Source organism: Dromiciops gliroides, chromosome 1, assembly GCF_019393635.1.
Source record: "Dromiciops gliroides isolate mDroGli1 chromosome 1, mDroGli1.pri, whole genome shotgun sequence".
Taxonomy (NCBI): domain Eukaryota; kingdom Metazoa; phylum Chordata; class Mammalia; order Microbiotheria; family Microbiotheriidae; genus Dromiciops; species Dromiciops gliroides.
In genome coordinates, this window is record NC_057861.1 from 128,676,738 (window position 1) to 128,703,501 (window position 26,764).

General features: G+C 38.6%; 1 protein-coding gene across 4 annotated transcripts; it reads left to right on the top strand.

Annotated features, from left to right (window-relative positions):
* Positions 1-445: 445 nt before the first annotated feature.
* Positions 446-16,659, top strand: KCNV1 (potassium voltage-gated channel modifier subfamily V member 1). 4 transcript variants are annotated; one of them, XM_043962367.1, is made up of 5 exons: positions 451-665; positions 780-893; positions 2,050-2,546; positions 7,581-8,110; positions 14,419-16,659. In XM_043962367.1, the coding sequence occupies exons 3-5, from the start codon at positions 2,065-2,067 to the stop codon at positions 14,928-14,930; spliced, it is 1,524 nt and encodes a 507-aa protein (XP_043818302.1). In that variant the 5' UTR covers positions 451-665; positions 780-893; positions 2,050-2,064; the 3' UTR covers positions 14,931-16,659. The 4 variants fall into 4 exon arrangements, with proteins under 4 accessions (XP_043818455.1, XP_043818302.1, XP_043861527.1 ...); XM_043962520.1 differs by having other exon boundaries at positions 446-893; positions 7,581-8,011; XM_044005592.1 differs by having other exon boundaries at positions 451-893.
* The last annotated feature ends 10,105 nt before the right edge of the window (positions 16,660-26,764 follow it).

The following is a 26,764-nucleotide window of genomic DNA, read 5'->3' on the forward strand; positions in this document are numbered from 1 at the left end:
TGGCAATATTTTGAATAAATGGATGGCTTTCAGAATAACCCTAACCAAGAATCTTTCAAAAACTTTTTTTTTCTGGAATTGGTTATTTATTCTCACAGGAAGAAAAAAAAAACCCCAACAACTTCTTCCTACATCCTCCTCCTCCACCCTAGAGCCCTGCCAAAGAAATGGTACTTTGTTGCCTCTGATTTATTTTCGTGCATCTTCTAAAAGACTTAGGAGGGAAAGGAGACAAGAAAAGATGTTCTTTCTTTCTCAGAAAACCTTAGTGACACTACAGAATGAAAAAGGATTAATTTTTTCAAGGTATTAAAAACATGATCCAGGGCCACAACACAGAATTTATAATTATCTAACTCCTGATTGACATGATTATTCGAAGACTGAGGAACTTTTACCTCAAGCATTTGTAGGGGCAAAGAAGAAGGGGAATGAAAATTAATACTTTAAGTGTTAACTGTCTTCAAGATAAATATAATTGTCAGTGTCTCCAGGCTTTTAGTTCCCTCCTCTTTCCACACCTCCCCCTTCCTCTCCTGTTCACTTTTCACTGCCTGCTCTTAGTGCTAGAAGGCTGGTTGACTACAGAGTCGGGCTCCACAGAACAGCACTGTCAAAAGCCAGGCTGGAGGCGGTAAAGCTCCCGGAGCAACTGGAAGGCGGAGGTAGGCAAGAGAAGCTTTGAGGGCAAAGGCTTGATTTATAAGCAGGGGCCTTGTGCCACGCCTCCTTGGTCATCGAAGTCATTGCCATGTCTGCAAATCCTCTCCCCATGACAGGCGCTAACAGGGACGAATGAAGTCTCAGTAACAGATCAGAGCAGCTTTCTCCAGAGCTGAAGCTGCTGTGCCCAGCCCAGATGTGCAGCGGAGAAACGGCTAACTGGAGCTCTGGTAAGTCACAAGGAGATATCCCTTTCTATAGGTCAGGCCCCCAGAGTGGCACCAACAAAATATCCCAGGCACCGAATTAGTTTTTCATTTTGCAGAGGAGAGTTCCTCTGCTTTTTTACTAAGGCACCGTCATTCTTTAAACTGCCTTAGGCACCCAACTCCACTTTCTCTTATCCTTTTGCCTTCATTTGTCCAACTCCTTGGGAAACTCATCCGGTAACTTTTAGGGGAATGTCAAAGTGCCCAAAAGTAAAGCCCCCAGTATAAGGGGACTGCACGGGTTATTCACTGGAAACCTCAGGCTACTTGCGGATTTCCAGGTGAAAACAAGAGTGTGCTCTCGGGAAGGAACCTGTCGGTATTTCTCAAGCAGGGGTCAAAAGCTAAGAGAGGAAAAGTAGACTAGAAATGGATAGAACGGGTAATTGCATTAACTTGCCTAATTGTGCCTAGTCCCTCCACTGCCCTCTCCCCTCCACTTTCCAGAAAGCCATTGTTACAACCCAAAACAGAACAAACCAGAAATCTATTCTTTGGAAAGGGTTTCAAGGACAGGCCCATTTTACCTTTTTATTTAGGACACTAAGGAAAGCGAGAAGTCCCACACCCCCACCTCCATCCCACTCCCACCCCTTACTTTTCCTGCATCTCTCCACCTCCTGCTTCCCTCCACCTCCCCAACCCCACCCGAGTTGTCAAGCCAATTCACAGGCGTTCGTCACTCCTCTTAAAGGCAGGTCCTCCCTGTTGCCTGGTAGGTTGGGAGGAATCAGTCACGGAAGATGGGCGTGGGGACAGGGACGGGCCTGGGCATTAAACGAAATCTTGATTAAAAAAAAAAAAATCTAGCCCTGGCATGCAGCCTGTATTCTGACTTGCCCGATTCTCCTTTGGGTGATTTCTCCTTTCTGCCCACTCTGACTCTTGCTCCCCTCTAGGCTGGCACTCTTAGATCCCCCTGGATGAGTGCATTTGTCTTCTAAGAGGGAAAGCAAGTGAAGGGGGTGGAGAGGGAAGCCGAGAGAGCAGGAAGCTGCTTTTCTCCCCTCCTGGCGGTTCCTCAAGCACCCGCTGCCAGCTCTCCCGGCGTCACCGCCACCCATCCCCCGCCTCCCACGGGGCCCGCTCTGCTCCTTAAACTTTGTCATGTCCACAGGAGCAGGTGGCAAGGATGGAGGCGCCTTCCCGCTGCCGGTCCCCAGTTGCTGGAGGGGCCAATGAGACGCCGCTCAGCAGCGGCTCCCTGCTCTCCTTAGACTCCAGCGTCTTCTGCAGCGAGGGCGAAGGAGAGCCCCTGGCTCTGGGGGACAGCTTCACCATCAACGTGGGCGGCAGCCGCTTCGTCCTGTCCCAGCAGGCGTTGTCCTGCTTCCCGCACACGCGGCTGGGCAAGCTGGCCGTGGTGGTGGCGTCCTGCCGCCACCCCGGCACCCTGGCCGCTGCCTCCAGCACTCTGGAGCTCTGCGACGACGCCAACCTGGTGGACAATGAGTACTTCTTCGACAGGAGCTCTCAAGCTTTCCGCTACATCCTCCACTACTACCGCACTGGCCGGCTGCACGTCATGGAGCAGCTGTGCGCGCTCTCCTTCCTACAGGAGATCCAGTACTGGGGCATCGACGAGCTGAGCATCGACTCCTGCTGTAGGGACAGGTATCCTACGGAGATGGGGGCAGCGCCCCGCGTGGGCCTGAGGATGCCATGAAGGGAGAGGCTAGTGGGTGGTTCACAACGTGTTTAACAGAATAGCTGAGGACACTTTGGGGAAGGAGGGTATCAGTCAGGGGTAAAACAAGAACTGTAGTCTTTCTGGAGCCTGCTTTGTCTTTAAGTTTGGGAGGCAGTTTAGAGAAATGAAAGGAGACAGATGAAATTAATTCCATCTGTGAGACTGTGTGATCTTGCTTAAGTTATGTAACATCTCTGGGCCTCAGTTTCCTCACCTGCAAAATGAAAATGCTGGATTCGATAGCCTCTGAGATTCCTTCCAAGACTAGGTCTAGGATCACTCTAAGTTATAAGAATGGCTGGGTGAAAGAAAGTCCTTCAACAACAGGTGCTCCTAATTTTTGATATCTGATTTTGTACCGTGCTATTTTCATTAATTAAAATAGGAAGGCTCGATGGGGGCAGCTAGATGGCGCAGTGGTTAAAGCGTTGGCCCTGGATTCAGGAGTACCTGAGTTCAAATCCGGCCTCAGACACTTAACACTTACTAGCTGTGTGACCCTGGGCAAGTTGCTTAACCCCCATTGCCCAGCAAAAAAAAAAAAAAATAGGAAGGCTCGAATTTGGAATTAAAATAAAATAAAATTGGGAGGATAGAATATGAAAAACTTAAGGGTGGGGGGCCTGAACACCAAGAGGTCATTTCAAAAATGATCTGGACCAAGATCGAAAGAGTTCCTAGACGATGAAAAAGTAAAGTATTTTGATAACCACTTTGCAAATAATAATAGCATATAGTTTACATATTTGTTGACTTTAAAATTTTCCTCATAACAATATTGTGAAAAAGGCAGTAATATTGTCTCCATTTTACGGATATGGATACTGAGTCAGAGTGAAGTGACCTCCCCACGCTCTTATGCCAAGTAAAGTGAAATAAATAATAGATTAAATCCTGTCTATGTCTATACACACACACACACACACACACACATACAAGCACACACATACTTGACATTTGATATTTACAATGAGTCTTGGAAGTATATGATATTATCATCCCCATCTTACAGATAAGAAAACTCAGGCATTTCTGATAATTTCTGAGTTTGGATATCAGCCTACAGCTACCAAATGGAGAATATAGGGACCTGGATTCAGCACTGGCTTTAACACAAGCTATGTAACTATGGACCAGTCAGTAATCCAGATTCTCCAGGCCTTAGTTTAATTCTGTTTAACATGGAAATAATACTTATACCACCTACTTTGCAGTGTTGTTGTGAGGAAAGCACTTTGCAATGAAGTGATGAAAATATGTGAGTGTTTATGATTAAATTCTATTTGATGAATGTTGATTAAGCATCTGCTTTGTAAGAGACTGTTAGTCTCTGGGTGTACATAAATGGATCCTACACAGATATTACTCCAAAAAACTAACAATCTAATTGTATAAAGGAAAAGGACATAAATAACTGATACAAAGGTGATTACTGAAAATAAGATACAGTGAGGAGAGGAGAAGTTAAAACATAGTTCCAGGGGGAAAATTAAGACATAAAGTATCACTTTTTTATCACTGAAGGGTGGGGAGTTAGGCTGGGAAAGCTGTAGATTGTGGAGGGCTTTGAATGCCTAGATCAGGAGATTTTACTTTATTTGGTGAGCAAAAGGAAATCACTGAAGATTTTTGAGTGGAAGAGTGACTTCAGAACAGGATATTAGGAAGATTACTAATGTCAGAGTGTGAAGAAGAGATTGTAGAGGCAACTGACTGGAAGCAGGAAGACAATTATTGCCATCCATATTTCAATATGGATTCCATTTGGGGATATCATTTGTATCCATCCCCTTCTCACTAATGTCAGTGCATCCACTTTAGTCCAGGCCCTCATCTCTTCTTACCTAGATGGTCAAAGTGTCATATGATGTTATATACTAATAGATTCTAATAGTATAAATGACAGAAAAGTCAGGACTGAGATCATTAAGACTGGAGTAGAAAGAAGGGGATAAACACAAGAGATGTAGCAAAGTAGAATCCAGTGTTGGGTAGTAATGATGTGAGGTGAATGAAAGGAGGAAAAAGTCAGTCATGAACCTGTTTGAATGGGAAGATGGTATTATTCAAATAACATTTTATGAATTCAAATAATCCTTTTCTTCTAACGAGAACATTAGTTTATTTCTGGATGTCTTCTTATAAGAAAGTATATATTATACATGTATATAAAATACATGTGTGTGTATATGTGTGTGTGTGTGTGTATACTAGAAAAATAGTATAAAGGCAATCATTCAATAGGATTTATTAAGTGTCTATCATGGACCAGGCACTGGAATATATAGATATAAATATAAATAGATAAATGATAGATGATAGAGATAGAGATGATAGCAATAGAGATAAAGATAGAGATAGAGATAGATAAGTAAAGAGTCCTTACTCCCAAAGAGCTATAGTCTATCAAAGAGAAAACATGTACACATATAATAACTATAGTACAAAATAAAAACAAGGTAATTTCATGAGGGCAGGAGGGGCAGAAGAGATTAGCAGCAGAAGGAATTAGGAAAGGCTTCAAGAAGGAGCTAGCACTTGAGCTGAACTCTGAAGGAAAGGAGAGATTCTAAAAGGCAAAGGTAAGGAGGAAGTGCCTTCCAGTCATCAAAGATGACACCTAGCTGATTGTTTTTGCATGCTTAAATTCCTTGTGAAGGCCCTCTAGACTTTACTTGTGCCTTTACTTCCTTTCTTCTCACTCTTTTTTTTTTTTAACTATGTAAGGATTTGACCTCATCATTCAACTGAAAATGCTCTCTTCAATGATCTCTTAATTGCCAAATCTAATGGCCTTTTCTCACTCCTCATCCTTCTTGATCTCTCTGCAGTCTTTGATACTATCCATCAACCTCTTCTAAATACTCTCTTCTTTCTAGGTTTTTCTGGCACTATTCTCTACAGGCTCTTCTGCCTGAGAGTATGTTCATTCTCAGCTCAGTCTTTGCAAGATCATTATCTAGCTTTAAACCAGTAATGATAGGTATCTCTCCCCCCTCCCCCAAGCCTCTAGCCTGTGCTCTCTTCTCTTCTCCTTCTATAATATTTTGCTTAGTGATCTCATCAACTCCTGTGGATTGAATTATCATCTCAATGATGATAATTCTTAGATCTATTTACTCAGGCCTAATATTTCTGATGACCCTGAAATCTTACATCTTCAACTGCCTATTGAGTATGTCTAACTGGATGTCATATAAACGTCTTAAGCCCAACATGTACAAAAGTCAACTCATTTATTTTCCCCAAAACCTTCCCCTCTTCTTAACTTGCCTACTACTGTTGAGGGCAGCACCATCCTCCTAGTCACCCAAGTTTACAACTTAGGTCTCATATTCTACTTCTGACCCCTTCTCACACTCCATATAGAATCTGTTTCCAAGTCCTCTTTACAAAATCGCTCATATATGACCTTTCCTCTTCTGATACTACCACCACCCTGTTAAAGTTCCTCATCGCCTCACACCTGAACTACTGCAAAAGACTTCGGAATTGACCTCCCCACTTCAAGTTTCTCTCTGATCACATCAGATTGTCCACTAAATTTCTATCAAAGGCAATTTTTTCTTAAAATACAGGTCTGACCACATGACCCAAACCTCTATTTATTAAACTAATGTGTCCCCTTATTACCTCCAGGATCAAATATAAAATCCTCTCTTTGGCTTTTAAAGAAAGCCCTTTATAATCCTGGTTTCTTTGTACGTTTCTAGTACATGTACTCCATGTACTCCGTCCATGTACTCCACGATCCACTGATTCTCAATCTTTGATGATCCTTGAACAAGATTCTCCTTCTCACGACTCCATCTGTGTATTTTCAATGGCTGTCACCCATGCCTGGAATTCTCTCCCTCCTCATCTCTACCTTCTGGCTTTCTTAGCTTCCTGTAAGTCTCAGCTAAAATCCCAAATTGTAAAAGAAGTCTTTCCAGGTCCTCCTTAATGTTAGTACTTTCTTTCAGAGATTATTTCAAATAAATCATATATACACATGTGTGTACATGCATATATATTATAGATATACATACTGTGTATTTCTATACATACATGTATATACATGTATAAATGTATATATACACAACTAGTGTCTATCACATAGTAGATTTGCTTAGTAACTATTTGTTGCATTGAGCAGATCTAAGGTGCCAACATGTAACTCTCAGGCCACATGTGGCCCACATCACACCTACAAAGACCCAAACCAGAATAAAATATCATTGGGAAATATTTAACAAAACAAAAAAAATACAATAAAACATGGATGATATTACATTTTAAAACTAAATCAATATGCAGCCCTCAGGGATCTTTATGTATAGATCAGTGGCACCCATTTCTATTTATGCTTGATAGCATTGAATTAGGTGCCTATAAGGTCCCTTCCAACTTTCAAATGCACAGTACCTGAAGTAAAACTAAATCTTAGATTCTTACTTCTTTTCTTATTGTCTTTACAGCATTTGACACTGTTGGCCATATGCTCTTTCTTGGTATTCTTTCCCTTCAACTTCCATTATAATGCATTCTCATGATTCTCCTTTCTGACTGCTTCTTTTATTGTTCTATGGTTTCAGCCTTATCCTTCTCCCACTTTTTCATATTGATGCCCCCTAAAGTTATGTCCTTATATTGATTATTTCTTTATACTCTCTCCCCTATATGTATCATCTATTCCCATATCTGTGACCACTTCTATGTTAATATATTCCATTTTTTATATTTCCACCCTCTTCTTTGGAGTAGTATATATCTAATTGTCAGTTGAATATATTCACCATAAGCTACTAAATGATAGATCTGAGATTCAGGATTTCCAAGTGCAAGTCCAAATGGTCTTTCGACTATTATAGTTCTCAAACAGACTAAAAAAAATGCCATTAGTACTAAGGAGATTCATCTATTGTATCATCATTTTTTAATAAAAAGCCTAATGATCATATTATTCTTTTGGAAAGGTACTTGAAAAGGAAGGAGTTGAGTGAGACATTAGACTTCAAGGATGATACTGAAGACCAGGAAAGTCAACAAGAGAGTGACCAGGACTTTTCTCAAGGCCTCTGCCCTACTACTCGACAGAAGCTCTGGGATATTCTGGAAAAACCGGGGTCTTCCACAGCTGCCAGGATCTTTGGAATCATCTCCATCATCTTTGTGGTCGTGTCCATTGCCAACATGGCCCTGATGTCATCTGAGCCCAGCTGGATGGACATGCAGCTATTGGAGGCCCTGGAGTACCTGTGCATTACTTGGTTCACAGTGGAGTTTGCCCTGCGCTTACTCTGCGTGAGGAATAGGTGTGGCTTCTTGAGGAAGGTGGCAAACATCATTGACCTCCTGGCCATCCTCCCCTTTTATATCACTCTGTTGGTGGAGAGCTTGAGTGAAGGTGAGACCACACAAGAGCTGGAAAACGTGGGGCGCATCGTACAGGTTTTGAGGCTGCTCAGGGCTCTGCGCATGCTAAAACTGGGCAGACATTCAACAGGTATTCACAATTCATTGATGCTTTTGAAAACTACCATTGGTTTTAAGTGGTTGAAACAATCATAAAACTGAAAAAGAAAATATGTAGCGTTCCAGTGGACATGTGTTTTCCCTCTTCCCTAATGCCTTAATATAGTGATAGGTGTGATACTCAATCACTCAAATAACATTTATTAAGAATCTATTTTATTCAAGGCCTTCTGTTAGACCCTGGAGTACAAATACAAAAAAGAAACAAAAACGAAATGTTCCTCCCTCACTCTCACAGAGTTTATGTGCCACAGGGGAAACAATGTATACAATATCACCAATCCAAAATTATTTACTAATCACATACTATGTGCAAGGTACTGTTAGGCACAGGAATGAATGAATACCAGAATGAAAATGAAACAGTAGCTTAACCCAAGGAGTTTTCATTCTATGGGGGGAACATAAAAATGTAAAAATATATGCAAATAGAGAATCAATTAATTCTTGAATGGGGGAGGCATTATTAGATGGAAGGATAAGGAAAGGTCTGACATAGAATGCAACATTTAAATTGAACTTTAAAGGGCTTGTAAGAGACAGGGATAAATAATATAAACATATAAAGTTAGTACAATTTCCAAGGGTGTACATAGCAAAGTTCAGAATGTAACCATCCACCTCTCTAATTTGCTCTTCGTAACTTTCAGAAATCCCTTTACCATTTGGCATCAGGTTATAAAAATAATAGGTAAGGTAATGGATATATAAGGATGAGTAAGCAAGTTCTCTACTTTGGGTCCAGCAGGGCTAACAAAATATTCTTCCAGGCACAGAGAGTAAAGAAATTTCAAATGACACTCCTCTGGATACCCCACCAAGGTTTGATATAAAATGGTATGGTCACTTCCCAATCTACTTTCTGTAGAGAGAAAAAGAGTGTCATGTTTAGAAGTAAAGCTGTTCATTTAGCCCATCTATAAGAATGTCTAGTTAGATACAAATTACCCTCTAACCAGAATATGTACAAGATAATCACCCTTTCAGGGTTTCACAAACAGTAATGAAATTTCTTTGTTTGTGGAGAGGGAAAAATTAGCCAGTAGAAAAGGAGAATAAGAGGAAAAATTTAGGGATTGGATGGAAAGAGATTGTTTCCTTTAGCTATGTCTACATTGACCAAACTATAGTTTTGTCTGTATCTCAAGGGACCTAGGAAGTTGGGACAGAGGAATTGGCCTTTATTTTTAACCAAACTCGATCAGTTTGGACTTTTCCTGACAGGTTCATTATTGTTGTTTTCTTTCTAGGGTAGTTTCCCAGTTTCATATAATGTAGCTTTGATAATGGGGTTCCCAACAACTTTTAAAAGCTCTAGCCTTTGTTTTTTGACACGCATAATGAGATGCTTTCTTAGTGCATTTGTAAACTCTTAATAGGTTTTGATCTTAAAACACAGTTAAGAATACATTTTTCTCAAAAGAAAACAACAAGGGAGAAAAAGGGAAATAACAGTAATTTCCACTATGTCAGCTCTCTAAAAAGGATTTCTAAATTCTCAGACAAGTATCATATCCATAAATAGGTTAAATAGAAGAGCATAATATATAAGAATATAAGATTCATCACCTATGTGAAGACTGACAACCTTGTACATTAAAATCATTTAGGAGAGAAAAAGGACAAATCCCTGAGAAATAATTCACTTAATCCCCTACTCTGTTCCAATCATATTAATCAGTTTGATATTCTACATAAATCATGTAGGGATAATTAGATAGATAGGTTCTTTTAGTGGACCTGAAACTTTAATGTAATGTTCACTACCTGTGTACCAAGTTATGAGGCTCACATGCACAACCACAGTAATTCTGACAAAGATATCCCCATCATGTTATGCTCAAATTCCATGTCCAACCCCAGTGTAGGTGGGATGCCTTGATACTTTGGAAAGTCCCCCAACTTATTTTTGTATCCCCAGGGCCTCTCTCTCCCCAACATGAGCAATTGACCATCTTATGACCACTTCGTCAGTAGAGGTGTCCCATGCTTTACCCAACCCATCCCCACCCCCCACTGATATGTCATTTTTGACCATCAAAAGCAAGGTTTATCAACCAATGAGATTCTGTATTTCATCATGCCTCTTTTGCATATTTGAGTATCAGACCCTATAAAAACATGGTTCTGGAAGAAGGGGGCACCTTAGATTGTGAAGAAGATCTGAGGGCCACTTCATTAGAGGGGACCATGGACCCTTTAATAAAGTGCCATTAGCTTAGAGCTCTGCCTCAGTCTCTTTCATTGTAGCTTTTAATCCCCACACCGCTTCCCCCTCTGCCTCCTTCTCCACACATATATTAATTATCAAATTAAGCTAACGTATTTTAATCTAGCTATTTAGGATTTTTATTTCTTTGGAAAATTGTTAACGCTTTCACCAAAAATGAAATATAATTATGCCAAATAGAAAAATCACTTGGCTAGGAGCTAGGAAACCTGGACTTGAGTCCCCACTCTGTCATTAATAAACTGTGTGATCTTGCAAAATACACTTGACCTCTCTTGGCTGAAGTTTTCTCCTCTGCAAAATGAGAGGAGTTGGACTAAATTATTTGTAAAGCACCATCCAGGTCTGACATCTTTGAAAAATGGCATTACTCTATTGATAACTATGGGAAGAACATATCTAGAGAAATAACAATATTTCTGATCTGACTGTATCTCTGCAAGCTGCCTAGGTTTTCTAAAATTGTTAAGCCTCAAATATATTATTCATTGGTCTCTAACAATAAATAGCTTCTTAATAACTCATGTCCATCTGGGGAGGCTGAATATCACAATCTAGAACAATGAAAGTATAAATAACACTTGAATTAATTTCAAGTAGTTTTTGGTTAGTAAAATCAAGGCCACTTCGACTTAACTCTGGCCTTATGTTGTAATATGTCTCTTGATGTAAAACATCAGTCATGCTTTCCCAAGATCCTTATTTGCTACCCGAATATATTGGGGGCTTTCTGATATGGCATTGAGATTCTTCTCCTATAAGTGAATTATTTAGAGGCTTAAGCCTTCTACAATTTGGATCATTACTTCTTTGATTCTTCTAAGAATCCTGTGAAATCATCAAAACCAGGTTCTTTCTTCCTCAAACAAATGTAGAGTGGAAAATGTCAGCATGACAATGGAGTGGAGATGCAGGTCTTTGAATAATTAATACTATTTATATAGTACTTTTGAAGGTTTGCAGAGCACTTTGCACTTATTATTTCATTTTATCCTCACAACAATTTGATAAGATAGGTATTATTTTATCCCCATTTTATAGATAAGTAAATTAACAATTAGAGAGTTTAAGTGACTTGCCCAGGGTCACACAGCTAATAAGTGTCTGAGGTCGAATTTTAATTTAGATCTTCTTGGTTTCGATCCCAGTGCTCTAAACACTATGCCACCCAACTGCTTATGCTTTTTCAACTGTCCTGTTAGAGTAGAAGAAAGATTGCCTATTGTTGGAGCTGGGGATAGAATTAAGTCAGATCTAGAAAAGCAAGTGCTCTACCCAAAACCTTATAGAGATGGATTTTTTTGTTTTTTTTGTTGTTTTTTGTTTTGTTTTGTTGGTAGAACTGAAATTATAGATAAGGGGTAAGCTAGTATCATGGAAAATCCCTAACACACAATATTGTAAAAGTAAACACAAGGCAACCTGACAATAGACAGCATTTCCCGAGTATATACCACACATACCATTGTAGGATGAAGTACACTTAGATGACAAGTATTCCAGGCTCCAGGAAACTATGATAACATTGGGAATACAGAGCATGCACATGTGAACAACTGAACACAGTTGTAAATGGGAAAATGTACAGATAGGTGTAATAATAATAGTAATAATAGCCATTATTATTACAATTAAAAGTAGGAATGCTTAGACTATGGAAGAGAAGATTCATCTATCCTCAAGTATTTGAAAAGTTATAGAAAAGAGGAAAGAGATTTAGTCTTTTTAGCCCTACAAGGCTTTGCCTTGGGAAAAAGTTTGCAAAAAAAGGCCAGTTTAGGCTAGATGTCAGGAACAACTTTCTAACAATTAGAGCTAATTAAAAATAGAATTAGCTGGTTCAGGAAGTGGTTGGTTCCACCTCATTAGAATCTTTAAGCCAAGGTTGGATGGCCAACTGGGGTCATAGGTGGGGTGTTCTGAGTTGTCCAGTTCCTCCACTAATAAGGCAGTTTTTCAGGAGCAAGAATTCCTATTTACTGGACTTGGGATTCAGTGAGGAAGTGCCTGGTGTGGGGCTGCCAAACATCATCTCAGTGTTGATCAGCAACTCATGGCCTAAGGGAGGAGGAGGAGGAGTTCCCAGATGCTAAGGCACAGGATTGAGACCCATAGCCATGGTGTTCATGTCCTGAATCATTGACACCACAGTAGGCACTCAGACCATGGTTCAGAGGCAAACACCACAAGTCAAGGGGAAGAAGGAGATGACCCAAGGAAGCAGCTCAATGGAACCTTAGGTAATGCATATAGTGAAGGGCAGAATTCCTGCTGCCACATGACAAAAGAAGTCATGGCTCTCAACTCAAAGGTATGAGCTTTTTCATTGGAAGGAGACTACAGCAGGGTTTTAGGGCTTTACTATAGTTAGGAGTCAAGTCCTACCAGAGATAACAGGTTAGGGTATAGGTTCCTGAAGATGGTTCCTGGGTTGATCAGACTAGGGATTTCCAGCCTGATGGCTGGGGCATTCTTCTCTACCTGATTCCTTGACCATATGTCAGGTGAATGGAGCACCTTTACCTTGCTTGTCATGAGGGAGGCTTACTATAGCCTCCCAGAAAAACACTGTGGGGAGTGGAGTGTGCCCCACTGGCTGTAGAAACAGGCAAGCCATAGACCAGGTAAAAGGGCAAATACAAGTTGGTCTGAGGATCATGAATGTCTTTGGGTATACACACCACTCAGAGTCCACTAGTATTAAAGTATCACATGAGTATTACATACTCTATAGTATGATTTTAGTGTGATTTCTTTATGTATGGGTTGAAGTAGCTAACCACTGAGATTCCTTTCAGTTCTAAAAGTCCTGTTTCTAAAATAACATCTGTGGCAGCTAGGTGGCAGAGTGGATAGAGCACTGGCCCCGGAGTCAGGAGGACTTGAGTTCAAATCTGGACTCAGACACTTGACACTTACTAGCTGGATAACCCTGGGCAAGTCACTTAACCCCAATTGCCACACCAAAAAAACAAAACAAACAAACAAACAAACAAAAAACCCATCTAATGAAATGGAACATCTACATTCTGAAGGGACATCAATTGGAAATTCCTTTCCATTTCAGGGAATCCCTAGGCATAATGGAGTAGCATGTATAACACTGTAGCTCAAATGAGAAAATGTATCTAAAGTATTCTACAAACCCTATGGTGCCTTATAAATGTGATTGTTATTATTGTTATTTTTACATGAGCTACTCAACTGGGGTAGAGGACATGTTTAGACAGAAATGAGAAAAGTCTTCTTAGCAGTTGTCCCTTCAACAGTTATTGATCTGCATATACTTCTAGGTTTCAATGGTATTGATTTTATTTTTGCTTGAATCTGTGAGTTCATCAGGGCAGGTAACTCCCAGAGCAAAAGTTTCCATCCACAAATGTAACTCTAAAAGTCATCTTCTAGTCTTATGGAATTTCTTGGGGTCCTGAGATGTTAAGTAGTTTACCCACAGTTGCACAGTTTTTCAATATGTCTTCCTTACTCCAAACCCAGTTCTCTAGCCCCTGTCTTCTATACCAGTAGATTCTAACTATTGAGGTTAACTGGGTAACACATGTCAATTATCTCAAAGCTGTCCTGTCTTGTACATCTTGATGCCTTCTGGATCACAAAAGAAGTCCAAGGTAGGGTTTCAGTTCATTGTTTTTTCAGTGGTATCTGACTCTTTATGACCCCATTTTGGGTTTTCTTGACAGAGATCCTGGAATCGTTTGGCATTTCTTTCTCTACCTCATTTTACAAATGACCAAACTGACACAAACAGGGTTTAGTGACTTTCTCAGGGTCACACAAGTAGTAAGTGTCTGAGGCCAGATTTGAACTCAGGAAGATGAGTCTTTCTGATTCCAGACCCAGCATTCTATCTACTGTGCCACCTAGCTTCCCCGAGGTGGCCGTAAATAAAAGCAAAATGGTGAGTGAATCAAAAGTATATTGAGGAAGAAGGAGGGAGAAACCACCTAGCTAGCATCCAAATTGCATGTGTGTTCATAGTGATTGGAAGAATTAAATGGATCAAATGACTGACACCTTTTCTCGCGTTTCAGGCTTGCGGTCACTAGGAATGACACTCACTCAATGTTATGAAGAGGTTGGCCTGCTGCTCCTTTTTCTTTCTGTGGGCATCTCAATATTTTCAACTGTGGAATATTTTGCAGAGCAAAGTATGCCAGGCACAACCTTTACAAGTGTGCCCTGTGCATGGTGGTGGGCAACAACATCCATGACTACTGTGGGTTATGGTGACATTAGGCCAGACACCACAACAGGCAAAATTGTGGCCTTTGTGTGTATACTATCAGGGATACTTGTTTTGGCCTTGCCCATTGCTATCATTAATGACCGATTTTCTGCCTGCTATTTCACTCTGAAACTGAAGGAAGCAGCTATTCGACAACGTGAAGCCTTGAAGAAATTAACAAAGAATATAGCCACTGACTCCTATATCAGTGTTAACTTGAGAGATGTTTATGCCCGAAGTATCATGGAAATGCTCCGATTGAAAGGCAGAGAAAGAGCAAGTACCAGAAGCAGTGGGGGAGATGACTTCTGGTTTTGAATCCACTTTCAGTGTATTTTTAAAAAGCTTGTATGTAATCGGCAAGGCTAATGAAGCATCAATGTATGTGTCTGCTAATGTTAAGATGATTATCTTGTAGCATTTACTGTTTTAATTTTTTCAACTTGTTTCCTTGGTGTTTCAGAATATTTTGTATCCCCAAAGGCAAACAGAAATATTCAGGGTGACATGAAAGCTATTTTTCAATTTTGGATCTCAAAATAGCCAAAATAATACATCAAAGTGAAACCATCCCAATGAGAAATGTATGGCAGGCTTCTAATGTGCAGTGACAAAACTATGACATGGGGAGCATTAGGGAAGTGACTATGCCTTCAAGCTCAATTTATAAAGGAAAGGTAATTAAGAAAAAAATTTCAAGATGCAAAAATATGGGTAACCATTTACATCCACTTAGATTACCGTTTTTTTTTTTTCTTACTCAATTGCATTACCCTAGGAAAGAAATTACTTTGTTAATTAGTGAGAGACTGTTGCTAATACGGACACACTCATGGACTCAATCCCCGAATGGGCCAATTATCTTTGAACCAAGAAAAGTTGGTTTTCTGTTTGCAGATTGATCCTACATCTTCATAAAATTCCCTGGTTAAATAACTAGGATGGGTAACAAATGAGACTGGCAAGTTGCTCTGGATGGTTATTGTAATGCATCATCCTTACTTGGGGGTTGGATATGGGAGAGAGGGACATTGACATAGCCACAAGTATGTGGAAAACAAACTACTTACAATGCATTGTGAATATTCAGTTGACAGCTTTCCCACCTTAAGAAATGGAATACTTTCATCCTAGACACTTGGTACAGTTAACTCTTGGGTTCACTCAGGGTAATCTACTAAGGCAGTTTGCTTTATGGTAATCCCAGGTAGATTTTATACTCTAGGGGTCCTTGGTTGACTATGAATGTCTTTGATTTCATCTTGATTCAGTGAGTATTTTAAGATTACATTATGAAAAAATTACAAATTCAGAATTTTAATTATTAAAAGACTTTATTTCAGTCAATGAAAAGGGTATATTTGATTAACATCATTAGACTCAGTAGTCATTTATTTATTCAATTATATTCTGCACATTTCTCTCATTGTCCCAGTAAATTTTCAATTAACATTTTGAGGCTGACTGAAAGGCAAGAAAAATCAGTCATCCATCTTGAGAATTAACAGTACTTGGCCTGTCTTATTATATAGCATTAATGTCCAACACTATCAAGTTAATAGACAGAAAAATCAATAAAATAAAATCTATTGTCACAGGGATAGGGATGGACCTATGATTTCATCAATATAGAGATCTCCCAGGTGAGAGAGCTTCCTATATCACTGGAATCATCCCCTTTTCTGCAATTTATTAAAGTCTTAGTTGCCTAGAGCATTGATAGATTAAGTAATTTGCTCTGAGTCACAAGGGAAGTATGGTTAGAGACAGGACATAAACCTAGGCCAGCCCTCTAACCACAATGCCACCCTGAGATAAATGAGATCTATGGAGATTTCATGGTGAGTGCCACACCTATTTATTAATCCTGAATCTAAGGAAAAAATTCTAACCCAGGAAGAACATGTATTTGCTTCTTAAAAAAAAAATTCAATTTTTAAAGATCTGGTACCATAATATATTATTATCTTTCCCTAAGAAAATAAGTTAAGCTTTAAAATAATAATTTTTTTCTTTTTTTTAATTCTTTCTTTCTTTCTTTCTTTCTTTCTTTCTTTCTTTCTTTTTTTTTGGTGGGGCAATGAGGGTTAAGTGACTTGCCCAGAGTCACACAGCTAGTAAGTGTCAAGTGTCTCAGGCCAGATTTGAACTCAGGTCCTCCTGAATCTAGGGCCTGTGCTTTATCAGCTGTACCACCTAGCTGCCCCCTAAAATAACAAATTTTAAGTAACAATTGTTTTAATCTAGCAAACAGAATTTGTAATAAGAATGACACATTTTTCATATTTATGCTGGTTTATGTTCTATTTTTCTATATCAAAAACCTTTATATTCAGGATTTGTGCTTGTATAATATGAACAAAAATTAATATTAATTATAACAGAAAAAGAGCCAGTGTCATATTCAGAGTGTAAACATAACAATGAGTTGTGTGACCCTGGGCAAGTCACTTAACCCTCATTGCCTCACCAAAACAAAACAAAAGAGAACAAAAAACCATAACAATGAAAAAGTCTAGTTATCATATTTTTAAACTTTAACAAAGTATTCTACATGTCTAAGGAGATGATTCTTAGCAGATGATTTATTTAAAGAATCAAATTAAAGAAAATAAGAAAAATAAAATGATTTCTCTTGACCTCCAGTCTTTCATCTCCAATTGACTCTTGGACATTTTGAACATGAAGTTCCATAAACACCTCAAACTCAACATCTTCAAAACTTAACTAATTATCTTCCCTCCCTGCCTTCTTAACTTTTTCTTTTCTTCCTGTGATACTTCCACTACACTGATGTGGGCTCTCGTCACTTCACACCGGGACTATTACAACAGCCTTGTGGTTTATCTCACTGCCTTCCCCCACTCTAATCCATCCTCCACTGTGCTGTCAAATTTATCTTTCTAAAGTACAGGTCTGACCACAACACCCCTTCTCTTCAAATACTTCCAGTGCCTCCCTATTGCTTGCAGGATCAAATATAATATCTTTTCTTTAACTTTTAAAGCCCTTTGTAACCTGGCCTGTTTTTACCTTTCAAGTTTTCTTATACCTTACTTCCCTCCATGTACTTAGTGATACAGTGAATTTGCCTTCATTGCTCTTCCAAGGCATTCCATCTCCTGACTCCATGCATTGCCACTGGCTGATCCACACCTGAAATTCCCTCTCTCCTCATCTCTTCCTCCTGGCATCTCTGGCTTCCTTCAAGTTTTAGCTAAGATCTCACCTGCTATAGGAAACCTTTACTTGTCCCCCTTAATACTAATGCATTCTCCATGATGATCTCCAATATACCTAGTATATATCTTATTGGCACATATTAGTTTGTATGTCATCTCCCCCATTAGACTTTGTGCTCCTTGAGAGCAGAAACTCTTTCTGTGAATCCCTTGCCCTTAGTACAATGGCTGGCACAAACTAGGTGTTTAATAATTTTTTCATCACTACTCTGGCAATAAATAAACTATTCAACTTCAACTCATTTAGGAAAGGTATTTACTAAACACTATTGTGTTCAAGGCTGTGGTGATATGAAAGTAGAAACAAAAGTGATTGCCCTCAAAGGTAATATATATGAATACATGATTATATGCACATACATACTTCTCTGTGTTCATGATGCTTACCAACAGTAAAGTATAAGTTCCTTGAGGGCAGAAACTGTTGGGTTTCTGTGTATCACCTCCTATACCATAAAACTATATTCATATACACACACAATTTATATATCCTTGCTTTATTTAAAATATATATATAGTGTGACCCTGGGCAAGTCACTTAGCCCTCATTGCCCTGCAAAAAACAAAACAAAACAAAAAATATGTATAACTAGGTGCATCAGTAAGGACTTCATGTAGAAGTTGATACATTTGCTTCTCTTTAAAGAAAACCAGAGCTTCTGGAAGGTAGGAGGGAGTATGTGTAAACCAGTCTATCAAAACAGGCTGGAACCAGGTTGTATGTAGCTTTTATTGCCACAGGGGTTCATATATTTCCTAGAGACAGCAGGGAACCACTGAAATATCTTTTGTATTCTAATATCACACACACACACAGACACACACACACATAAACTCTGCAAGCCTTTTTCAAATTACTTAATCTTCTGAAATACTCTTCAATAAATTTATTACTCTGCAAAAGGTATCCATTAATATAACTCTGAAATTCTAGTTCAGATATGCCCATAATATTTCTTTTTTAACTCTGAATCAGCTCCACAAAAATATTGGCTGTGTATCCTCCTGGGCAGCACAGGTTGTGCAACATATCATCTTAGGTATTTCTCTGCCTACTCCTCCCCTCAAAATGTTTATTGTCTTTTTTGGCCAAATTTATGCCTGATGAAAGAATACCATACAAAGAAAGTCTTAAACATGGGAATGTATTCGGTATCTAGGACAGGTAGGTGGTGCAGTGGGTAGAATGTTGGGCCTGGAATCAGGTAGACTCATCTTTCTGAGTCCAAATCCTGCCTCATACACTTACTAGCTGCACAAATCACTTAACCCTGTTTACCTCAATTCTTCATCTGTAAAATGAACTGGAGAAGGAAATGGCAAACTGCTCTAATATCTTTCCCAAGAAGACCCTAAATGGGGTTAAAAAGAGTTAGGCAAACTAAAAGAAAGGAACAATAGCAACAACACGTGATGATTGAAAATTTATGAGTGTTTCTAGATAATTGTAACCAATTTTATTGACTACATCTAGAAAGCAGTCAACAAAACAGACTCATTGTCTCCTTGGTAAGCAGAGAGAGAGCCTTTCAAACCTTCTATAATTAATAAAGTCTTTTGAAAAGGGGATGCACTTGAGGGTAGAAATCATTGGCTAACAAGTAATGAAAGAATGAATATTATAATGAGGTAGACTTATTCCAATGAGGGTCTTGAGGTACATTGCGCTAAGCACCCAAATCTTGCTCAAAGAGATTCATCAATATCCATGTCACCATCTATCAAAAAGTGGAATCCAAGTTTTCCCAGACCTGTCTGAGTAAACACAATGGGCAGGAATCCTTCCATTTGCCTAAACTTAGAATTCCTTTACTGTCTTTGATTAGATCTTAGCTTTCCTGACTGGGTAAGTCTTTGAGTAAGATTTCCTTATGGGTTGGTCTCTGGATGAGGAAGTAGAAAAGGGGAAAAACCTTGGTCCTAATTTAATAATTACTTTTTAAATACAAGAGAAAAATAATTATTCCTTTCAAACAACAACACTGGCATACTTCCTTTGAGGGAGGCATCCTTAAATTGAATGTATACAGAACATAACATACCATGTGGCACCTCTGGGCTCATACTTATGAGTCAGGAACAGTCCTGACTTGCTTCTCTCCAATTAGATTATGATTCCTCTGCCCCTACCACCTTTATATAATGGAAGATCATTCTACCCCATGACTTAATTGGTTGTTACTGACTGGAACTTCCATTTTTAAGAGCAGGGCAGCTATGCTCAGTCTTATTCCTTTCTGCCCCTGCTCCTACTTCTGACTCTTCTCCTGAATATTTCTCTACCATGTCCCAGCAGCTTTTTTCATGCTAGAAGCTGCCTTGCAATCATGTTCTTCAAGGTTCCCAGTTTTCCCTGCTTTGCTATACCTTTTTTTATATCTTTTCCTTTACAGTTATAAGTGCCCTGGGGTGGGGCAGGGTGGGGGGCAGCTAGGTGGTGCAGTGGATAAAGCACAAGCCCTGGATTCAGTCTGAGTTCACGTCCCGCCTCAGACACTTGACACTTACTAGCAGTGTGAACCTGGGCAAGTCACTTAACCCTCACTGTCCTAAAAAAAAAGTGCTCCAATGGAAGGAGTGGTCTTTCTTTTGCTTCTATTTGAATCCCCAGTGTGCATAGTACCTAGCACAGTTAGTAATTAATAAAATACTTGTTCACCGGTTGACTTTAAAAGAAGTCCTAGGCATCATTGCCTAAACACATGAAAGTTGACTAGCCCTTGACTCAATGAAATGAAGATGAACACTTAAAGATATTTTTTGCACTGCCAAAACAAAAGGAATTGAATGCAAGAATATTCTGCATTTATACAAACCCTCTACTGGGGGGAGAGGGGAATCATATTGCTGACTCTTTTGCAAAAAATACATTGTTTTCTGACAAGGTTTCCCTTAGTAGTAGTTATGCTAATTTGTAAAATTGTTAACCTCATATTGTTTGTCCTTTTAATCTTATACTTTGGGCATAGAAAATGTTAAATATTCTGTCCCTTCACATGGGCAAAAATTATTCCCTGGGAAGGTTAGGAATTTATAACTTGTCTGGGACATGCCTAGGCCAAAAGCTTTAGGCCATTTACCACAGCCCAGTTTAGGTTCCAGTTTCAAAACTGTACCCTATTGGCCTGAAAGAGTTAAAAGTCCTTTTCAGCTTGTCTGTATGTTACCCTCAGGGAATAATTCTGATGGCTGGAAAAAAGCTATCTCATCATTATTGTGCATTCATGCAAATTCAAATAAGCTGTCTGGAAGTGATTTGAAAGGGCTTTCTTATGCTACTTTCCAAGATCTGCTTAAATATCTTTATCTTACAGGATGTGGAATCTAGAATTGATTTTTTGAACTTGTAATAAGCAGCCTTATAATATTCAGGTCATGTTTCAAACTTGGCCAAAACTGTGACTTATTGTAGATGTTTGGCAATGTGAAAGTATCAATTGGAAGACACTTGATTGCTTAATTACACTTTCTAATCCACAGAGCTATAAGTTTTTATGAAGGGCCTAGTGTATGATCTCTACCATGCTGAAAACTTAGGGAATATTAAAATAAAGCATAAGGCATTATTCCTGACCTTGAGGAGTTTTAAATCATAGAAAATCAAAGACAAAAAATAATACACAAATAATAAGAAAACAGACATAGTGAATAAAGATCTCATCTCAAAGTCTGGATTCAAGTTTTATCTTAGATACATTTAGGCCATGTGACCATAAGAAAATTACTTAATCTCTCAAGTGTCCCTAGGGAGCACTCTCTAGGACTATAAATTACAGAACACTTGCAGAAAGAAATAGACAGAGACAGAAAGAACACATCAAACTGAGTGCTAATAAAATTAAGCAAATAAATGCATGATTCTATATTATGAGTCAAACCCTAGGACAGCTAGGTGGCACAGTGCATAGAATACTGGGCCTGAAGTCAAGAAGATGGTTCATGAATTCAAATATGGTCCCAGGCATTTACTATTTGTGTAACCCTGCAGAAATCAATTAACCATTTGCCTCAGTTTTCTCATCTGTAAAATGAGCTGAAAAAGGAAATAGCAAACCACACCAGTATCTTTATCAATACAACCCCAAATGGGGTTGCAAAGAGTCAAACATGACTGAAACAACTGAACAAAGTGAGTCTAGGAGTTCAGAAAAAGAAATCTCAGAGTGGAAAGACACCTTAGAGGGCTTCTACTCTAACCTACCTATACCTGAAAAAGAAGGGACTATAATCCAGTATCTCCTAAGGTATTCTATTCCATTTGGAGGTAGTTCTATCAGTAGAGAAAACCTAAGTGGGGAGGTAGGATTTAATCTGAACTTTATAGAATAGTTAGAAATTAGATACCTGATCGAGGAGTATTCTTGTAGGACAGAATGGATTAGCAAAAGTAATGAGACTAGAACATTCATGTAAAAGGGAGAGATGTGCCACCTTGGTTTCAGAGATAGACAGAAAAAGAGAGCATATGTAACCTAGGAACAGCTGATTTAGGATTATCAACTCCAATTAATCAACAAAAATTTATTAAGACCCTCACTTTATGCCAGGTGCTAAGGATAAAAACAAAACCAAAGCATTTTATAACCTCAAAGAGCTTACATTCTATATGGAGAAATAATATGTATAACCTGTACAACATTCCTTGGAAGGAAACTAGGTAGAAGAAGCAGTGTGATGCAGTGAAAAGTGTATGGAATTTGGAGTCAGAAGACTTGGGTTGGAATCTCAGGTATGCCCTCACCCTTGTGATTTGAGAAAGTCACTTAACATCTCTTGCTTCAACTCTTTGACTGTAAAATGAGGGGAGGGGGTTAGACTGGATCATTTCTAAGGTCCCATCTCTAAGCTCCACACCTATAATCCCTTAACCAGGAAATGGGAGACATAGTAGGTTCATGTGGAGGAGAGTAACATGATAAAAATGGTATCTAAGGAAGATTAGGCAAAACAAGCTAATTTCTAGCCCTTCCATTTCTGAACCGAAAGCACAGCTGAGACTCTACTTAGTGTGATGCTGTTTCTAGATGATAAATATTGCTAAGCCTAAAGCAATGAAACATGCTTTCATGTTTATACAGGAAACATCTGTTCAATCCAGATGTAGGATCACTGCTGTATATTAGTATATACAGCTTTCATTAATAAAATATGCTGTAGTAATAGACAAAATGATATTAAAAGTTTGTGATATTCCTTTCTTGTTCCATAACTGACTGCTAAAGCTTCTTAAGAAATGTATTTTGTAGGTATAACAACCATTCTTCAAAAAGGGCACTACGTCTTGGAGGAAAGCACTGTCAGAGTTTCTATAGGGCTATTTATTACATACAGAAATATAGTTTAGATATATGTGTACTTTTTAAACTATTCTGTCTCATAATACCAAATGGCATAACTTTTAAATAGGCAGCAATCCAATTAAGTAAGACTCACGGACAATCTTCAAAGACAGAGAAATAAAAAGTGGAAAAAAATACCTGGAAAATTCAGGATAAAAAAAAAAGTAAATAAAGGTCTGGAGGAAAAGTGTGGGGGAGAAGACATCCTTGATTGATTCCAACAATAGCCTACATCCACAGATTCATCTTGCATGTGTACCAACATTCTTTATCAGCTTTCTAATAAGACAATCAAATCTGGCTTGATGAGCTACTTCAGTTTCTCTGCACTAGGCTAGTTTTCTAGAAACCCTGTCTTTATATATGTCTCCACCGTGCAACAAATGTTTTATCTTACAGTGGTCTATAATTATTATTGTCAACTAATACCAAATGCAGCATGTGCAAAGAGAGACAGTTACAGTTGCTATGGAAACCATACTCAGTGCTAAACTCATTTAAACAGACCATGCTTTAAAGCAAAAAATAGCAGCACCTTGACCACAAGTCATGACCAAAACAAAAAACAAACAAACAAAAAGAAATAAAAAAGGAAAAAGGAAAAAAGAAGGAAATTAAGCAATACCCTTATGAATGGAAAAGTAAAATTAAAAATATATTTTTGTCTTTGGCTAGAGCCATAGTTTCTTTGTTTCCATGGGCTAATTCTTTGAGATGTGATTTCTAGCCAAGAATTATTTCAATATGAAAAAGCCCTTATATGTACACCAATAGATTCTCCCATGCTCAAGACAGAATATTTAATTCTGAAAGAATGAGTGGGCAAAATATTTAACTTTTTCTGAGCGAATAAGTGGAAGTAGGCCTAAGATGAATATATGAATCTATAATTATTCTGTTCCTGGTTTTGAGAGAAATATTGCATACTGTTTCCCACACAAGTTACTGGAAAAAAATCCAGACCTCCAGAAATAAGTTTAATCAAGTCCAGAATCTTCAGAGTAAACACAAATAGATGATTCAATTTCAAAAGGTTTCCTAAAGAATCACTACCTTCAGTTTACTTATACTCAAATCTTTGTTCAGTTATGAATGTGAAGAGGATATAGTTTATAAGCCAATTAGAAAAAAAATCACCTTGCTTTCTCATTACTGATATATTCCTAACTATGTTTGAGAATTGTTTCTTAGACAATGAAAGGCTTTATCACTTTGGACTCTTTCAAGGATAATAAGAAAGATATATTTTTCTGAAAGAATTAACTAGCCAAGGTGGACATTGATGAAAATTCTGATACAGACAAAAAAAATGGCAATAATAATTGGCATTTACCCAGCATTTTACGGTTTTCATTGTACTTCCCTCACATCAATCATGTGGCAGAGGTATTATAATACCACTGACCTTTTTTAATAGATTGGGAAGCTGAAGTACAAAGGAATTAAATGATTCATTCAGAGTTTCTAAACTAATAAGTGCTGGAGATGGGAGCCGAATCCAGATGTTCTCACTGCAGACCTAGCATTCTTTCCAGTATGCCAAGCTGCCTCTCATAAATGTAGTTCCCAGTGTTAGAGATTTAGAGCTGGAAGTAACTTTAAAGGCCATCAGGTTTCTATTTTTTACAGGCTTCTCATTTTACAGATGAGGAAACAGATCTCAAGAAGTTAAATGATTTGTTGTCCAACTATTAAATGTCAGAGGCAGGAACTGAACCCAGGTCTTCACGTTTTCAAGGCAAGCAATGTACTCACTATACAATGCTGTCTAACTGGAGGTTCTCTTGTGATTATATTAGTAACATTTTATCTGTTAGAAAGACCATTAAATAGGAGAGAAAGGGACATAAGTGCCTTTACATTGTTCCTGGTCTAAAAGTGGGCTATTGTAACAGAATGTGATAGATTAAAGTCTCCAGACCCCTGATGAAAAAGGACGGTGAACAGGATGTAGACAGGGGAAGCCTAGGTGACAAAGCCTAAGTAAGATTGAATTCTATCCTTCTAAATAGAAGGAAAGAATAGAAAGTATCTGAGTCTTCTACAATGCCACCTACCATTATTACAAAGTAGATGACTTTAGACAGTTGGTACTGTCTAAACCAAGGTTAGCAGAGATAATGCATTAGTTCTCAAAGTACACAATTTGGGATATTTTTGTTGTTGTCACTCAATTATTTTCACTCATGTCTGACTCTTTGTGACCACAATTGGGGTTTTCTTGGCAAAGATACTGGAGTGATTTGCCATTTCCTTCTCCAGCTCATCTTACAGATGAAGAAACTGAGGTAAACAGGGTTAAGTGATTTGTCCAGGGTCACACAGCTAGTAAATGTCTGAGGCTAGATTTGAACTCAGGAAGATGAGTCTTTCTGACTGCAGACTGACACTCTATGTACTGCAGCACTGTTTGGGCAATACTGGAAGTCAAATTATGCCTCTAAAATATAACATTCAATACCTTAATAAAAAAGGTGTTCCTCTTTATTGCAATCCTAATCCTCTAATGAAATCAGTAGCAAAGGTGCTCTCATAGCTAGACGTGAAGAAATTTGGTATAGAAACAACTTAATCAGTGCTTTTTCAAGGAGCTGAATGAAAACAGATGCTTTACAGTATTACAGATGTCACATGTGGCATCAAATTACTTTACACTTAGAAAACCCTCAGTAAATGTTACTTAATGGATGGATGGGTAGATGGATAGATAAGTACATGGATGGACAGATGTATGTCCAAAAATCCAAAGGTAATTACTTTCCTTGGTGGTAGAAACAAATTCACCTTACATAGTTGAAGCCAAACTATTGAAAGGGCTCCCTAAACTGTGACAATGAACACATCTCACCAGGGCTACATAAGGACTCTGGTGACTCAAGTGGTGATAGATTCCATCTTTCCCTCCTCATGTCCTCCTCTTCCACCCTCAATTCTCTAGAGTTGCTCTACCCTATCTGACCTTATCTTCACTAGGGCACAGGTGAGGGACAGAGACTGAGCTGAAGGGAAACTGAGCTGAGTGTGGGAGTGAAGTACCTCAACCTTAAAAACAGCTTATCTGACATAAAACTTAACTAGCAAGAATGGATGATAAAACTGAAGCTATTAACACAAAAAGAATGCTTCATATTATCATTAGTCACTAGTTTCATTGTCACTCAAAGTTAGATGGTTTTTACATATAAATTATTGAAATTCTTTAAAGTTCAAAACTAGGGCAACTCATTATTTATTCATGGGTCTTCTGTTGCCACAAGAGATTCTCACTTGGGGGATCTTTATTCAGTTACTTCATAAAATGAATCTAATGTGAAAATAGACACTGGCAAACTGGAACAAGTCCAGATCAGTGCAACCAGTATGGAGAGGGCACTGAATGCCATGATATATAAGAACTGATCAAATGAACCAAAGACATTTAGCCTGGAGAAGGAGATGACTTGAAGGACTTCTTGGCATAGAGAGACAACCAGTTAAAATGCCTGGAGTCAGAAGATTATAGTCTCTTTCTTGTATGAGAAACAACAAGCAACCCAGTGTTACTAGATGGCAGTGTATATTAGGGGAATAA

Bases quoted from the DNA above. Each gene is read 5' to 3' on its own strand.
- KCNV1 (XM_044005592.1), top strand. From the start codon at position 2,065: ATGGAGGCGCCTTCCCGCTGCCGGTCCCCAGTTGCTGGAGGGGCCAAT. The intron at 2,547-7,580 runs GTATCCTACGGA...TCTTTTGGAAAG, and splicing joins GACTCCTGCTGTAGGGACAG to GTACTTGAAAAGGAAGGAGT. The intron at 8,111-14,418 runs GTATTCACAATT...CTCGCGTTTCAG, and splicing joins ACTGGGCAGACATTCAACAG to GCTTGCGGTCACTAGGAATG.